This window comes from Mastigoproctus giganteus, chromosome 7 (assembly GCF_048544385.1).
Source record: "Mastigoproctus giganteus isolate SK-2022 chromosome 7, ASM4854438v1, whole genome shotgun sequence".
NCBI classification, from domain to species: Eukaryota; Metazoa; Arthropoda; class Arachnida; order Uropygi; family Thelyphonidae; genus Mastigoproctus; species Mastigoproctus giganteus.
The window spans coordinates 157528050-157543027 of NC_143581.1; the positions used below are offsets into that span (position 1 = coordinate 157528050).

Consider the following 14978-nt stretch of genomic DNA (forward strand, 5'->3'; position numbering starts at 1 on the left):
ACTGAGAGGAAAGTGGAGGAGAAATTGTTGAGGATAAACATAAGAAATGCACGTGGGGTAGATGGGATATATCCAGTTATATTAAAGGAGGTGGCAAAGGAAGTAAGCAAACCCTTAGCCATAATTATGAGAGCATCCTTGGACTCGGGGGAGGTAGCCATAGACTGAAGATGTGCAAACGTTACCCCAATTCACAAAGGAGGATCAAAGGCTGACAAGTAATTATAGACCTGCAAGTTTAACTTCTGTTCCAGGAAAATTAATGGAGGCACTGGTTAAAGAAGCACTGCAAGATCATCGAGACAAGACTTCAGTTATAGCTCGGACACAGCATGGTTTTGTTACGGGAAAGTCTTGCCTGACCAATTTGATTAGATACTATGATGCAGTCACAAAAGAACTGGATGCAGGGAATAACTTTGATATTATATACTTGGATCTTAGAAAGGCTTTTGATACTGTTGCACATGGAAGACTGCTGCACAAATTGGAGCAGTATGGCGTTGGAGGCAAATTGCTGCTATGGATAAAGGGATGTTTGAGGGGGAGAAGACAGAGAGTGGTAATCAATGGACACTGCTCATCGTGGACTAATGTTATTAGTGGAGTCCCTCAGGGTTCAGTGTAGGGATGTTGTTTTCTGTATTTATAAATGATATTGATGATGGTATATCAAGCTTAATGTCCAAGTTTGCAGACGATACAAAAGGTTGGCAGGGTTGTTAAGGACACTACTGATGCTATGCTGCTGCAACAGGATCTGGAAAGGTTGAGCAGATGGGCTGAGAGGTGACAAATGAAGTTTAAAATTGACAAATGTAAAGTACTACATATGGGAAACAGTAACCTCAGAGCAACGTATCAACTCTGTGGTACTACACTGACAGTGGTAGAGAATGTTTGGTTTGGTTTTGATTTTATTGGCGCATTAGCTACTAAGGCTATAATGCGCCAAGACAATTGGTAAAGAATGAAAAGGACCTGGTGATAATTGTGCAGGTAGATATGAAGTTTTCTGAGCAGTGCAGACGGGCTGCAAGAGTAGCTCATGGTGTCTTGTCAATGATATACAGGAATTTTTCTAGCAGGGATAAGGAGGTGATTATTCCCTTGTGTAAGGCCACACCTTGAATACTGTATACAGATCTGGAGGCCTCATTTCAAGGATGTAGAGCTGCTGGAACGAGTACAGAGAAGGGCAACAAGATTAGTGAATGGAACAAAGGGTTGCTCTTATGAAGAAAGGCTAAAGTTTTGCAAATTACAGTGTCTGGAGACTAGGCACCAGCGAGGTGATCTGATAGAGGTGTATAAAGCCTTGAATGGTTTGAGTATGCTCAATGCTGATGGGATTCTTCCTCTTGCTCAGAATAATCACCTGAGAGGGCATAAATTCATATTGAGGAAAGACAGATGTAGCATAGATGTGTGGAAATTTGCCTTTAGCCAGCGGGTAGTCGGTTGGTGGAACAGACTTCCATCCCTTGTTGTGGAAGTTGATAACCTAAATAAATTTAAGGCTCAGCTGTACAGGTATTTCGAACGAACGGAGGAGTAAAATGGGAGTGTGGTTTTGTTTTTGTTTTTTTTGGCTGATGCTGCATAAGCTTGCTTTCTTGCATCATATGCCTCTACTAATGCTGATTTATTTTCAATTATTCCACATTCAGGTATTTTACGAGGGGGTATCAAAAAATTCGTACCCTGACCTAGATAAAACATCAGTAGGAAGATGCCGTTTTTAATATAAGTTGTCTACATATTCATTAACTAACATGTTAAATTTCATTCCCATAGGTGGATCGGTCACCAGAGGTGGAGCCCGGAATCTGAGGAAGGACGCGGTTGACAAAGTGGAGTATCAAGCAGTGATCAAGTTCCTACATTTGCAGGGCAAGAAAGCTTAGGAAATTGACAAAGAAATGAAAGCTGTGTATGGGCAGAATTGTCCATCCTATGACATTGTAAAAAATTGGAAACGGGAGTTCCAGTGCAGTCATACAAGTGTTTTTGATGAGCCAAGAGAAGGAAAGCCATCAACGTCCACAGACAGTGAGATGGTTGCAATGATTGAGCAGCTGGTGCTGAATGACAGACGTGTGACAATTCATTTCATCACAGATGTGGTGGGAATTAGTTATGGGTCTGCCCACAGCATTTTACATGACCATCTGCATATGTCTAAGGTCTCCGCACGATAGGTTCCTAGATTGCTGATGCCTTTGCAGAAGCAATGTTCCCACCAACTGTTTGATTTGTGTAATGCGGATGTTGCGAACCTTTTTGATCAGTTGGTTTTTTTTTTTTTTTTTTTTGGTAGTTGTTGGTGCATCGGCTTCTGTGGCCATAATGCACTTACCAAGTTTTTTGCAGTACTTTGATCCAAGCCCGAGGCGGGATTCGAACCCGCGACCTTTGGGTTGCCGGGCAGGCACTTTACCCACCCGGCTAGCCAGGTCGGCTTGATCGGTTGGTGACAAATCAAGAATGCTGAGTGTACCAGCCCGATCCAAGACTAAAGACATGTCAAAGCAGTGGAAGCACACTTCCTCCCCACCTCCCAAAAAGGCAAAGACCACTCCATCTGTGAAGAAGGTGATGTTGTCCATATTTTGGGATAGAAAAGGGGTTATCCTGACAGATTACCTATCTTGTGGTTCCACACTTACTGGAGAATACTACAGAAATCTTTTCAAAAAGTTACGTGATGCTTTGACGGTGAAAAGGCATGGAATGTTAACCAAAGATGTCTGTCTTCTGTCGGACAATGCACCAGTTCACACGGCCGTTGCCACCACCAACTTTGTTGTCCAGTGCAGCTTTGGACTACTGCAGCACCCACCCTATTCTTCTGACCTAGCACTGTCAGACTTCTTGTTTCAAGAAATGAAGAGACCATTGCATAGACACTGCTTTGATTTGTCTCAGGAAGTCATCAATGAAGTGGAATCATGGTTTCTGGCAAAAGTGCAGACTTCTATGATCAGGCATTAAACAACTGATCCATAGATGGGAGAAATGTGTTACTAGTAGATAGAAAAGACCAGGTGGGCAGGAGCAGCAGTGCATAGCACACGCTTCTTGATTAGACTGGGGTTCGAGCCCGTCACCACCAAATACGGAGGATGCGGAAAGGTCAGGGAATGACCACCCCATATCCCCAGAGCAATATGGCCTTAGTTGCTAATGCTCCTAAAAAACCAAATAACAAAAACATAGAAAAGGATTAAAGTTCCTTGTGAAGCTTCACCTTTCTAGGGCTGTTATTTCTAGGTAAGAGTACAAACTTTTTGATACCCCCCTCATATATATCAGTTCCACTTATTGGTTTCACAAGTATCTTGAAGTAAAAGCAAGATTAGTTTTTCACATTTCTATATTTCATATAACAGAATGATTGAAAGTACATAAGATTTTTTTATTTCTCATTTCAGTTCAAGACCACATTTTTGAGTGTGGATTATATTCAGGTAAATGCAGCATTACTTTTTTATACATTAATGCTAGGCTAATGAATAAAATAACTGAATTTGAAGTACTGGTTAAATCAACAAATGCTGATGTGAGACTATCTGAAACATGATATCACTCTGATACAGTAAGGGATGCAGAACTTGACTGCAGTACATACAGGAAATACATGATAGGAGAAAGAGAGGGATAGTTATGCTCTTAATTGCAAAGCACACAGATTAAAGGAGTATCCAATAGATGAAAACTGTAAAGGTAATACTGAGTAAGTTTGACATGAAATAAACATTGGGAAAACAAAAATTAAACTGGATATGGTGCTATGAGCCCAATGACTGATCAACACAAGGTACATGGAGAAGGCAATTATACCTAAATATCCTGTTTTTGAGGATTTAATTTTACAGATGTGCATGCTAGAACTTAGGGTAAGCAACTAGCCCGGTGACTATATTTGGATCAGTTACATGTTAAGGATCCATCTGATATTAAGAGCATAAGTAAATTTTAAAGGCAAGTATTAATAATGTTATATATTTCCTATATTTATATATAACATCCTTCTGAGAAAAGAAACCGAACACTTAATCTGACTTGTTTATAAGTTATTATATAACTTTAGGGATTTTGCAAGTTTGCAGGGAGATCAATAATTTCATCTCTTCAAATTTATCCAGAATATAATTAGCACACTTTTAATCAAGCAGTTTTCTTTCAACACATACTCTTAACCTCTGGTTGTGAGGGCATTGTAGTAGTCTCTGATATTACGATAAAAAAATTAATTAGTTAATCAAGAACTCATAGCAGGATTAATACTGCCTACATTACTTCCGACAATACTTTTGTAGGTACATAAATATGGTTTCCATTCTCTTGATACTCCCTGGGGATTTGTCAATGATTTATAGGGATTTTGCCAGTAGGGATAAGGAGGTGATTATCCTGTTCTAGAAAGCAATCATTAAATCACATCTTGAGTACTGCATACAGGTTTACAAGTCTCATTTTAAGAAGGATGTTGATCTTTTGCAATGGGTACAGAGAAGGGCAATGAGATTAGTGAGGGAGAAGGGAAGGGCACTCTTAACAAGCAAAGCTTCAGTTGCAAGCAAAGCTTCCAGATGCTGCAAATTGCAGCATCTGGAAACTAAGCACCTCTGAGATCTGATTGTGGTGTTTAAGGCTTTGAATGGATTAAATGAACTAAATGCAAATAGTTTATTTCATCTCGCTCAGACAACATTCATGATGCAGCAAATTTATATATTGAGAAAGAATGGTTTCAGGATAAATGTTCGAAATTTTTCTTTCAGCAAGTGTGTATTGATTGTTGAAACCAACTTCCACCTGGTGTTATGGGTAGTTTGAATATTTTAAAGGAAGAACTAGACAGATTATTGGAGGGATGGACTTTTTTTTTTTTTTTTGGATGCTGTATAAGCTTACTTTCTTGCATCATTTACTACTACATACTAATATTAATTGCATTAACCATCCGAGATTTTTATGGACTAATAGAAAGAATGGGTATTCATTATTGCCAAATATTCAATGAATCAAAAGTTTTTTCTAAGACTTTTTATAAGGCAGCAGTTTTTATAGTGTATAGTGTGTTTAAGGTCTAACGACACCGGGGGTTTTCCCCATCTCCGTGTAGTTTACATTGTCATTTGATACAGTACACTGTACAGGCCAGAGATTTAAAAGTGTATGGATATTGTGGTGTGTTTTTATACTGGTAGTGGCCTCTTGATATAAATGACTTGGAGGTTATAGCATTTGAAATGGCCCCAAAAAGGGACAACCAGTACTAAATTTAGCCAGCCAGAATAAAAAAAAAATTAACTTGGCCCTAAACTTGCCTCTGTATAAATGATAATTGAGCCTTCTGGTCTTTTGAGAGTGATACTGACCAGTTTCTGTCCGTGCACATTCCCACTGCATCTTACTTTGCCTCAATTCTTGCATTGATGATAAATAAATTTTTATATTCTTAGTAATGAAATCCTTTATTCCCCATGCTACCCTAAATGTCTTATTTTATCTAAACCACAGTTTCAAAAAATGTATTAAGGCTGTTTGGGATAAGAATAAAGCATGTGACAGTTCCCTTACGTCCTAATGGTTTTGCTGCATCTTGAATACTGTATAAAGGTCTCAATGCCTCATTTAAAAAAAAGTCTTTATTGACATGGCTAAGCTGTGCTATGTTTAATCATGTCAGTGTCATCAGCTTAAACAGCAATGCTGACTCTGTACCAATCCCAAGTGTGCTCTACCATGAAATATTGTTTCTATAACTGAGGTGGTGCCCTCAAGCTCTTCACTGTTCAAAGAAGCACAGTCAAGTTAATAATTAACCATCTCTCACAAAGCCTCTCCACTCTTCATCTCAGAAATGTTCAGTTGCTGCTGCTGCATGCCTTTTCTATAGATGCTTCCATGAGCACTGTTTTTCCAAATTTGCAGTCCCAATTCCCCACTATTCCAAACCAGCCTGAACCCATGCAGCAACCAATCAACATCTGTTCACTGTCCAGTTCCAAACTCACAGAACAAACTTTTCCTCATTATCCCTTCTGTTTTCTGGAACAACTTTTCTTCACATGTATTTCCTGAAAATTACAATCTGTAAAAGACAGTAGTTAGGTTAATTAATGACCCATCTCTTACAGGGTGTCTTCACTCTCTGTGTCATAGATGTTCTCTTTCTATTGCATGTCTTTTCTACGGATATTTCCATGGGCCCTTTTCTTCTGAACTGGCTTTTATAATTCCTCTTCTCTCTTCAAAACCAGTCCGCATCCTTTTACTGTCCAACTTTTCTTCTTTCTCATTTATCCTTCAACTTTCCTTCACATGTATTTCCTTAAAATTACAAACTACAGAAATTCATATCTAACGCCAACAAGTATCTTCTGTCTTCCCAACCTTTAATCTGTGCATGGTCCTAAATACTATAGGTTCCTTTCATGTGTGGGGTTACAGATGTCTGTAAGCTGCTAAGTTTGAAAACTGGGTATCTGCATGATATGAACAAAGTGTTTAATACCTATTAAAATTTGAACAAACTGGATTAATACTGATTACAAGCACAACCAACTGTGAAAGCTATTTGGCATTCAGAGATTGCCTTATGGCAGCCTAATGCTAAGAACTGGGAATATGAGAAACTTGGGTTCTTCATTATTATCAATGAGTCAGTCTTCAGTCAACTAAAATAGCAAGAGGATCTCATGACAAACTTCTGGCATGTCATACACTGTTTGTTATTGTTTCAGTTTATTTTATTTTTTTTTTCTATGTGCATTTTTTTTTTTTTTTTTTTTGGGTGTTATGAGATCTTTAATATTGATTTATATGCTGAAATACCAGTACTTTAAGGTTAGTTTTTGTTTGTAAGGTTGTGAAGTTAACTACTGCTAATTATATTATTTCTTATGGTAAAAATTGTTCTGACTTGAGGAAAGAATGGAGGTTTAGAATATAACCCAAGTCAAGAGTCAAATGCACATAAAAAAAAAAAAAAAACATTTAATACATCTAACTGAGTTACAGATTTTTTCTTCATAATTTATTAGAAAAAATTGAGCATTTAAATAGGAAACTTAACATGTTTTATATGTATTTATGTAATCATTCAGGTTTTTAAATGGAGTATATCTTGAGTATAATTCAGAGCATTTACTCTGAATTACATTTAACTCTTTTGCAGGTGCTCTGGTATAAAATTTACATCAAAAACAGAAACTTAGAATTTTTATAAATTAGAAGTAATCACTTTTAATTTTATATTCCTTCACTAGTGTATGCAACTTCTGATTTACATCATTTTTTTAATTAAAAAAATATAACTTTAAAAATTCTCTTCAGGCTCCATATTCATGCATAAAGTGCACTACGAACCCAATCTTGTACTTATTTTCTACAACACTTTAATTTTACTAGCTTAGCTACTTTGTTTTACTTCCTACCATTTTCACAAAATGAAATGTACCTAGTTACAGCATCACATATTCATATCAAACAGTATAAAGCAGGGAGCCACATACATAGGGATGCTGGTGTGTGCAATTCTGTACAAGGCAAAAGACTTAAGTGACTATAACGTAAGTCGAGGAGTGCTAGTACTAGTGCCAGACACACTGGTACAACTATCTCAAAAACTGTAACCCTACTTGAGTTTGTGTACAACTGTGTCTTAGGCATATCAAGACTGGTCCAATATAACCAAATAACATAGGCAACAGCAAACCGCTAATCAGTTATTAGAATTGGGATTTAAGGCACCAAGGCTATATAGGTCAATATATATGATAAAGTTAAAAAAAAAAAGAGGAGATAGAGTGATAGAAGGTAACAATAAAAAAATTATAATAAGAGATAAGTAATTACAAAATTGACAAAATAGGATGTTACCACACAACTTACAAAACCGGCCTCTCATCAGGTGTCAAAGGAAAGGACTGCAAGAAAAATAGCAGTCTTCATCTTTGATGTAAACCACAAGCCAAACGGTGAAAAGCATAAACATAAATAAAAATGAGCATAAAATTTTTTGTTACCAAAATATAATTTTGTTTTTGAAAATAAAATTTTGTGAATAAAAAAAAAAAAAAAATTTTACAACAATTAAAAAAGAATTTTGAAAATGGCTTATGAACTTTACAGTTTATACTATAAAGATGAGAATTAAAACATGGAATCAACAACACATGTTTCTAGAAACATAACTTATTAGTTTAATCCAATTAAAAGTAAAGAGATTTGAAAACAGTAAAAAATAAGTAGACTTAGAAAAAATAACTTACATTATAGAGACAAAGATGGGAAAACAAAACCAAAACTGAATAACATGTGCCAATAAGATACAAATATAAAGTTATATGACAACAACACCTAGTGATAAAATCTATCAAAACTAGAAATAAGTAGAAACTAAAAAAAAAATATACATACATCGTATAGAGACATCATACTAAATGTAGTCAAAACTATGCATACATAAACGTGCTATATACAAAATGTACACAGCCTAGAGTAAAAAATGTGAAATAAGGTGATAAAGTGAGATATAAACCTGCTCTACCTATTTGCCCCACAGTAATGTGGGGCAAATAAGTAGAGCAGGACTAAGTGCAAAAGTATTATGTATCTCAAAAAATTTTTTTTAAATAAATAAATTTACAAATTAAGCCAAAAACTGAGAAATTTAGATCGGCACCTGGCCGTAACAGATCAAAAGTTGTGGAAAATCACAATGAGATACACAATGCAAACCACACAAAAAAAAAAAATAATAATAATAATAAAACACTAAGAAATCTATAGTAAGTTAATGGATTTTAAAAAAAAATTTATGAGATTAATTATATTACGATCTTTATGAAAATGATAATTTAAATGAAAAAAAAAAGGGAAAGAATTGCCAATAAATTTAAGAAAAATTTTGTTAAAGTCAGAAATAGCGATATCATAGTTATTACATATGGTAGCAATTCTAACACACGTGGAAGTAATGACATTAGAGTGGACACTATTAGAAATACTGGAAACCAATGAGAAAAATTATCAACTTTGAAGTGGAAAGAGTCTCTTTTATTGTAAATATCAACTGAAGTATGATCATTAACAATACTAATGTTAAGCTCCAAATAATTAAAGGTGTTATTACAGGAATTAGTTTTTTCTAGAGTGAGTTCACGAGGATACAAATGGCCAAAATCCTTACACACACAGGTTATCAATATACCTAAATAACGGAATATTTTGAGGAAGAGAAATTTCGGACCAGGAAAAATATAAATATTTGCAAGACTACAAGAGGCAGAACTACCCAGACCCTTGATTTATTGATAGACCTGAAAACCATGAAAAACAGTTATTAAAGACACAAAGATTGAACAAGTTGTTTCAAGAAGTGATGTTACAATTAATACCATGATTATATTTATGAAAAATTTCTAAAAGAACTGTTTTTAAATTACCCAGATATATATTAGTAAAGAGACTATGGAAATCAAAGGTTTGAATATCTTGTAATTTATTTAATGTTTACAAGACAGGTAAATTATTAAGAGTAATTTTGTTGTTAGTTAAAATACCAAAGATAGGTTTATGTAACTGTTCTAATGTAATTCCAGGAAGGTGAATATTTTCACAACAAATAATAAATCTGAATTTGGTAGGTGGTTTGGTTAGGAGCGGGAGTGCAGTAGCACACGCTCTTTGAGTAGACCGGGGTTCAAGCCCCTGACTGCTGAATACGGTCGATCTGCCAACCCGCACTGGACCAGCGTGGCAGATTATGGTCCGTTTCCCTCAGCATGAATTGTTGACGAGGCTTCCATCCTGCAGTGGGTTGATAATGGCTGCACTTTACTTTACTTTACTTATGAAACTTTGCAATGAAATAAACAAAGGGAAATTTAAAATTATTGATATTTAGTTTTAATTTCTTATTTAAAGCTAATAATTTATAGTGATAATATTAGGAAAGGAAGGCACCAGTTTGTATCACTGTCTTGTAGCTCTTTGTTTAATGTATCAAAATAGAAAGCCATACATATAAAGGCACAGTTGTTGGAGGTCATTATGTTTTGATCTTAGAAAAATTGTGATATCTAAGAGGATTAGATGTAAATTTAGGGTGGTACACTCTGGAAAAATGATATAAAAGTTCTGAAAAAAACAGTATTAATCCAAATTTGAAAAGCCTCAATTGGTCTATTCTGTTTATATGCCAAAGTAAAATAAAAGTTTAAGAGGTCTCTATAAAGTTGTTTCTTAAAGAAATAAAAGTTAAATTTAGGAGTTAACTTAAATTTGAAGCCATAAGAAAGAATCTCTCCGAGTTCTGGATGGGGTACAATATCAAGATTTAAGGCTATGTCTTTTTATATAAGGCTGTCTACATTGGTACATTAGGGAAGGGAATGCCAGAAGTTTGTCAAACTCTAATGAGGAGCTAAATGACTTTATGATAACTGAAAGGAGATTGTAGGAGAAATTGTGGAAGATGGGCATAAAAAAGGCACTTGGGGTGGATGGAATCTCTTGAATTATATTAAGGGAGGCACAAAGGATGCAAGCAAACACTTAGCCATAATTATGAGAGCATTCTTGGACTCAGGAGAAGTCCCTATGTACTGGAGATATACATTTGCATAAAGAGGAATCAAAAGGCAGCATGAGTAATTACAGACCTGTTGAGTGCAACATCCCAGGGAAAATAATGGAATCACTGATTAAAGAAGTAATACAGGACCATCTGGACATGCATGAATTTGTTAAGCAGCAGTCTTGGCTAACCAATCAGATAGGTTACCATGATGCAGTGACCAAGAAACTGGATGCAAAAATATGATTAAAGAGGCCTGTGCACTCTGGATTCATTATTATTATTGTGGATTATTGCGTGATGCAGAGCAAAATGGAGACAGAATAAATAATGACAAGTTTAATACTAATTGGAAAACACACAATTGTGTGTTTTCCAGTTAGTATTAAACTTATCATTATTTATTCTGTCTCCATTTATTCTGTCACAATAATAATGGATGCAAAAAATAATTCTGACATCATATACTTGGATTTCAGGATGGCTTTTTATACTGTTGAGCATAAAAGACTGCTGTACAAACTGGAGCAATGTGGCATTAAGGGCACGTTACGGCAAGGGATAAAGGGATGGTTAAGTGGAAGACAGTAGTTATTAATGGGCCCTGCCCTTCATGGAGTAATGTTATTAGTGGAGTTCCCCAGGGTTCAGTGCTGGGCCCATTGTTGTTTTCAATATTTATCAATGATATTTATGAAGGTATATCAGGCTTAATGTCTAAGCTTCCAGATGATACAACAGTTGGCAGGGTGGTTAACATCAATCATCAGGGCGAGCTGCTGTGACAAGGTCTAGGAAAATTAGGCCGATGGGCTGAGAAATGGCAGTTGAAGTTTAATATTGACAAATGCAAGGTACTGCATATGGGTACCAGTAACTCTGGAGTAACTTATCAACTGTGTGGTACTACACTCATGGTAGTGGAAAATGAAAAAGCCCTAGGGGTCAGACATGAAATTCCCTGAACAGTGCAGACATGTTGCCAGGACAGCTCATGGAATTTTGTCAATTATATAGCAGGGATAAAGAGATGATTATTCCTTTGTATAAGGCCATGGTTAGGCTGCATCTTGAGTACCATATACAGGTCCTCACTTGGATCTCACTTTTGGAAGCGCTTCAGCATAGAGGTCCATAACCATCCAGTTCACAAGGGAAGCAACTGAGTCGACATGGACCAGCATCACTATGACACACTTTAGCTCAATGACAAACTTGGACTCACGAGTCAAAGCTGCTCTAATGGTTAAAGGGGACTTACTCACTGCTACTACATAGGTGTAAGCATAATAATCTAATTAGCTATATATATATACTGGTGAGCCCTATGTTAGATTTTTTTTAATGAGAAGAGATACAATTTATCAAGCAGTAAATTACCAAAAACAGTTTAAACAAATCATTTAAATGTCACAAATAACACCATGAAATGCGATATTGATAAAGTAATATGGGCATGAAGTTGACTTCATTGATTAAGTTATATGAATTATTTCTCAGTAAAATAACAAATAGGTCATTATCCTATATTTAAAATAAATGGGCACTGACAAAATTGGTTATTTTTAAATAACTTCATTACCAAAATTTGTGACTAAACTTATTCTTAGTTTCATCTGTAATTCTCATTATTAGAAGCAATAATTATTGCTTCTAATAATTCTCATTATTAGAAGCAATAATGAGAACCTACAAAGACATTTTAAAATTTTTAACTGTTATTATCCTATGATCAACAACTATTAATAGGTTTTAAAATGGAAGCTGCCACTCATTTTAGTAATAAAGTCTATTAGAAATTAAGTATTTAAGTATCACAATAATTATAAAGATGCAAACATATCCCATAATGGTGCAATTTAGCCCAAAATATGGTTTTGTGCCATAAAACCACTAGTAACAGCATCATATGAACACTGACTAAACGAAAATGTCACAATTATTGTACCGCTGCTTTACTTGTAAAGGGTGTCTGGAAAGTCTGGTAAAATTCGGTTTTTTTAAATAACTTCATTACCAAAACACTGACATTCTTAGTTTCATCTGTAATTTTCGTTATGAGAAGCAATAACGAACCTACAAAGACATTATTTTAAAAATTTTAACTGTTACTGTCCTATGATCAACAACTATTAAAAGGTTTTAAATTGGAAGATGCCTCTCATTTTAGTAGTAAAGTCTAAATATTTTGGTCTAATTTAGGAGTAAAGAGAAATTAAGTATTTAGTTAAGTACCACAATAATTATAAAGATGCAAACATGTCCCATAATGGCATAATATGGCCCAAGATGGTAATGTGCTATAAAACCAATAATCATAGCAACAGCATCATATATAACCCCAGGGGCTCACATTTGGTGGGTATGGGCTTGGCATTCCTGCTGAATATCTTCATTCTTCTCTTTCTTGGTGATTTCCCCCCCCCCCCTCTCTCTCTCTCTCTCTCTCTCTCTCTCTCTCTCTCTCTCTCTCTCTCTCTCTCTCTCTCTCTCTCTCACAGGGTAACTTGGGAAATTTTTTTGGCTGGTGCAGCATAAGCCTCAGGCTTCCTTGCACCATATTACAAATAATAATATGAACACTGACTAAATGAATGTGTCACATAACTATTGTATGTGTGTGAGCCGACCGGGCTAGCCGGGTGGGTAAAGTGCCTGCCCGGCAACCCAAAGGTCGCGGGTTCGATTCCCGCCTCGGGCTTGGATCAAAGTACTACAAAAACCTTGGGAGGTGCACTATGGCCACAGAAGCCTATGCGCCAACAACTACCAAAAAAAATAAAAAAATAAAATAACTATTGTACCTCTGCTTTACTTGTAGAAGATGTCTGGAAAATCTGGTAACATCATGATGTGTTTATTTGAAATTTTAGGAACAGTGCTGACTACCAAACATGGTAAGAAAAAAATAATAATATTAATTTTTAAAATACTCATTCAGGGTGTCTAAGTCACAAAACAAGACATTGTTTAAACTATTCTTCATTAACAAGTATGTACAAAGTGGTTTAACAAATGGTGTTCAAATTTGAACCTCCCATCTGGGCATTAAGACAGTGGAGTGACAGACACTCCAACACATCAGGTGTTGTTTGAACCATCTGATATGAATTCTGCACACAGCCATACTGAAGTTGCATAAACCACGTTCTTGAAGTGGCTCCACAAATAAAAATCCAGTGGGTTAAGGTCTGAAGACCTTGATGATAAAGCTATTGGTTCTTTTCATCCAATCCATCACTGCAAGTATTGCAATCTCTGACTATATGCACTGTGTAATAATTTGCTGTATGCTACTCATTTCTTCAAATGTAAATATCATTTCAGTTTTAAGCACTTACAAGGTAGATGATCCAGTTAATCTGTGACTACATAGCTGAAGTGGCTATACTGCATTAATAGAAGTGTGTGCTGTTACAGCAAGCTGTTATCACCATGTTCTTGTTTACTGGCAATGCTCTTATTCATATGTAAGATATGAATTAAGATATAAGATTCATATGTAACAAAAATTCATATGTAAGATATATGTGAACAATTGAGTAACATACAGCAAAATATTATGCAGTGCATATGCTGCATGTCACTGATATGAAAAAATTCCCAAACAGATGGTTGCAGTCTATAGATGTTAAAGCCAGGCCTAATACTTTAAGTTACCTGGAATTTCCAGTCACCCCATACAGAATATATTTGTAAATGAAGCTTGGAAGTAGAAAGTGTACACCCATATTAAAGAAAGAGTGCAATGCATTCTGGCTAAAAATTAAATTTTCAGAACATACATGTTCTAGTTAAAATATATTCTAACTATAAAATGCAAATTATGTTACTAGCTAGGTCAGATATATTTTATACACAAATTTTTACAGGAATTATTTCAAAAATATTCACTTATGCGTGAGAACAACTACCCAAGGACTAGACAAAATAGTGTAACGACACTTTTTAGTTGTTTATTGTGATATGGGAGAAAATTCATGTTCTGATGTCTGTGGAGAAGAAGCTGTGCTGTTTGCAGTGGACACAGGGCTAGACCTTAACAAGCCTTGTGAATATACTCTATGAGGATGTTGTGGAAGAAAGTAATGAGGATGCTGACCATTAACGTGTTTCCTGCGATGATCACTCCGAGAAAATGTCTTTTCACAACATGGACATGAATATTTTTTCTCACCAGTGTGAATGCGATAGTGTCGTGTTAGTTCATCAGAACGTGCAAATCTCTTCAAACATCCTATCCAGTCACATGCATATGGTCTCTCACCTGAAAAATAAAATAAGGATTCATTATTACCTTTCAAGTAGAATTTTTGTAATCAATTTAAAAAAAAAAAAAAAATTTATATGTACAATTTAATTTTCCCATGCAAAGAACAAAGTT

At 35.5% G+C, this 14978-nt stretch overlaps 2 protein-coding genes across 4 annotated transcripts in view; one reads left to right on the plus strand and one right to left on the minus strand.

Moving 5' to 3' along the window:
• Nucleotides 1-3453, plus strand: part of wal (electron transfer flavoprotein subunit alpha wal) — a 227918-nt gene extending 224465 nt beyond the window's left edge. The window contains exon 11 of the transcript XR_016547165.1: nucleotides 3435-3453. The gene's annotated coding sequence lies outside the window, so the exon portion shown is untranslated. The remainder of the gene's footprint in view (nucleotides 1-3434) is intronic.
• Nucleotides 3454-14528: 11075 nt separating this feature from the next.
• The window catches only part of LOC150083277 (uncharacterized), a 31990-nt gene continuing 31540 nt past the window's right edge, over nucleotides 14529-14978 (minus strand). For all 3 annotated transcript variants that reach the window (XR_016547167.1, XR_016547166.1, XM_090377146.1), the window contains one exon: nucleotides 14529-14861. Coding sequence is in view for 1 of the 3 variants with exons in the window: in XM_090377146.1 (XP_090233272.1) it covers nucleotides 14551-14861 (311 nt within the window). In the remaining 2 variants the exon portion in view is untranslated. The remainder of the gene's footprint in view (nucleotides 14862-14978) is intronic.